The 3159-nt window shown below is 40.4% G+C and overlaps 1 protein-coding gene across 1 annotated transcript in view; it reads left to right on the top strand.

Moving 5' to 3' along the window:
* The first annotated feature begins 273 nt into the window (after positions 1 to 273).
* The window catches only part of ubl3a (ubiquitin-like 3a), a 34666-nt gene continuing 31780 nt past the window's right edge, over positions 274 to 3159 (top strand). The window contains exon 1 of the mRNA XM_032533397.1: positions 274 to 948. Within this exon, the coding sequence (XP_032389288.1) occupies positions 922 to 948 (27 nt within the window). The 5' untranslated portion in view covers positions 274 to 921. The remainder of the gene's footprint in view (positions 949 to 3159) is intronic.

Below are 3159 nucleotides of genomic sequence, written 5' to 3'. Positions count from 1 at the left end.
TATATATATATATATATATATATATATATATGTATATGTCTATACGGTCCTATATTGTCTTGGTATTCATATTTATCCTTACTGTTGATTTAAAATATCCTATTTATTCTATATAATCTTCTCTTCTATTCTGTACTGCTTTTACGTCCTTGTTGCAAAATGACCAAAAAGAAATGCGCATACTGCGTACGTGAAGGATTGAAGTGTTTTTATTTATTTTTTAGTACTTAACCGGAAGTCCCATGTCTGTTTCCGTTGCTAACTTGACGTTGGTTTTCTAATGCAGGAATCAGGATGACAGCTGAACGGGGCGCAAAGGTACAGCAACGCAGTCCGTAACGTTACCGACAGTCGTCACACACTCCCGTTTTAAAAAGAAGTACCGACAGATTTCGCAAAAGGACGCGTTTTGTACCAACTGGCGGAAGTGTTTGAGGTAATTGGTGAACGGTAACCTTTAACCTTGCGGATATTTTTGTTCTTTTTCACCAAGAGAGAAAAAGATCCGTGTCCGGATGTGCCAGCAGTTACGTTATTGGGTTTTTCGCACGGCGTAGGCACCTTTTCTACAAGCAGGATATTCTTGATGTTTGGAGGGTCGGAGGAGGCCCTCGGGTCGACAACTTATCCCGCTAACATTAACTATACCCCCAAATCTCCCAATTTGTGTGGAAAATGATCAACGAAATGATTGTGCAATAGAGAGAAGGAAGCGTCGTAAAACGCCTTGACTAGCTACCTCGGTGTAGTGACTGTGGAGAGAGCAAGTCACCGGGAATACGTTGTGTTTTGGTTTCCTGCTCTAAACCATAAAAACGACGTTTGTTGAGCTCCAATAAGGAAGACGAAAAGGGTATTTGTGTTCTCATCTTGTGTTGTGTGTGTGTGTGAACCCATCCGAGGACCGGCAAAACCTTCACGATGACGGGCAGCACCCCAGCGGACATGGTGAGTTTTTCACACTTAACCATCATTTATTTCCTCAAGGTGTTGACCCCCCCATAAAATGCGGATGAGAGCAACACGAGTGTTCCAGGAGCTACTTCTGGTTTCATGAATTTGACTTGAGAACGTCGCTGTGTAGGCCCAGTATGGCTGATCAGGCTAAACACTATACATCCTACTGATTACCAAAGTTGGGTTGGGAAGTTTAACTTGATTCTTATCAGTGTTTGCAAGTTTTACCTCCTTAACTTAAACTTATGTATATCTTTACATTTTTGGCATTTTGGCATATAGTTCCAGGCAGCCATTGTCTCCCATTGATTTCTCCAGAGTATAAAACTCTATAAGCACACTCCCAACACTTCTTAATGTCCTGTAATCTAGCACAGTGAACATCAAGTCTGCATTATTTTTAGTGTGTCACATTATCTTTAAGTGGTAGTAGCATTTATCCCCCGATGGATTTGAAAAGTTTGCACAAAATTGTGTCAAGATGATAATGGAAGCCTGACAAAGATGAATGTACACTTGATGTTTGTTAGAGCAGTAGCGATAAAACAGCGAAAATTATATATCAACTGGGAAAAATGAATTGCCAATTTTGATAACTGACTCGTTATTTATCAAGCATAAAGGAGGCGTCAACTTTTGCTCTGGGAAATTGGGATGGGCTTCAATTAGTATTTTCTAGCACTTCATGCACTAAATGAGTTGTTGGAAGAATAATAGACAGTTTGATCAGTAATGAAAACAGTAGTTGCTGCCCTGATGCTCACTGCAACGAATTACAAAATTTGTGAAACTCCAGCATCAAAGAAGGCAAAGGGTTAGAAATGAGTAATTGCTTCGCTGCTACAACCCTATTATGTTCACCTACTGATGTAGTGGTGCTTTAAAAGAAGGCTAAACTATAACCAATAAAGTCTGCGGTCATCATCAGGTGACTTTATTAGCCAACCCCCGCCCTCTCAAGACACTATCCTGTTATGACTTTTTCTACTCTAACGTACTGACTGACTGTGGTGTGTGTTATGAACTCTCATCATAAAGATTTATGTCAGCATCTCGTGGGTAAGCTATTCTACAAATTAAAAGACGCATAAAATGCGTTCAGTTGGGTTCACCCAGTCTGAGACATTATATTTCCCCTCTGTCTGGCAGCTTTATGTCTGTCATATTTACTGCTAGTGCGTGGTGGCTCTAAAAATATTTCCAGGTCTATGTATAGAAAGGATAAACCACATAATGTGCCCCTCCACGCAGAGATCAGCTGTGCCTGCACTACTGCGTTGAAGTTCAGCTGATCCCCTCAACAGCAGGTCCATTATGTTGTTGGGATAACGCTGTCAGGAAGTTCGGGGTGAGCAGGCCTCTATGTGTATGTCCAGTCAAAGCTAAAACATCTAAATAAAGCACATTGCAAGGAATTTTCATAGATTATAGGCGTAATCATGAGCCAAATCTTTAATTTTATGACTTCTTATGACTGGTAAATGAATCTAGATAACATTTATAGAAGGTCTTGTGTTATGTCACCATCTGTGTGGATGTGTGAGGCTTTGTATGAACTTCAGTTGCGGTGTTATGCAGGGTCAGTTTACATTTGTAATAGTGTTATTCTTCTGTATTATAGGATTATCATTCAGCCAGAGAACTTTGGTTAAAGCCTCCAGAAACCGTGCTGAAGTGTCTTTAAGCAACACACTCAATCCCTGCCTGCTGCTTTACAGCTCAATCTGATACTTCGCTGTACGGGAAGTATCAAATTATTGTCACATCATTTATCGCCAGCTTCGGGCATGAAGTTCAGTGGAAAAGTAATAATATTTTTATAACTGCCAACTCTCAAGCATTGTTTTAAATGGATTTTATTCCTGCCAGAAATGCTGTTTCCAGGCTCATGTTATTAATATGCCTGCAGCAGGAACATAAAGGTAAAATTCTGCACTTGAGTAAGACGTTTAAGGATTTCTACCAGCAAAAAAATGAAGTGCAATTACTTCCTTTTGTGGCTTAGCTCAATCTGTACATCAAACTAGCTTCTTGTGTTCCCCAAGGAAATTTGGGGAAATATCAGCTTTCTGCATTTAACTCATCCTGTGGTTGAAATCAGCAGCAGATGAACCCTTCATTTCCCCCCTACCCTCTCTGTCTAGGGAGGGAGCATGTGTACACACACACACACACACACACACACACACACACACACACACA

Source organism: Etheostoma spectabile, chromosome 13 (genome assembly GCF_008692095.1).
Source record: "Etheostoma spectabile isolate EspeVRDwgs_2016 chromosome 13, UIUC_Espe_1.0, whole genome shotgun sequence".
Classification (NCBI taxonomy): Eukaryota; Metazoa; Chordata; class Actinopteri; order Perciformes; family Percidae; genus Etheostoma; species Etheostoma spectabile.
This window is presented reverse-complemented; position numbering and strand designations above follow the sequence as displayed.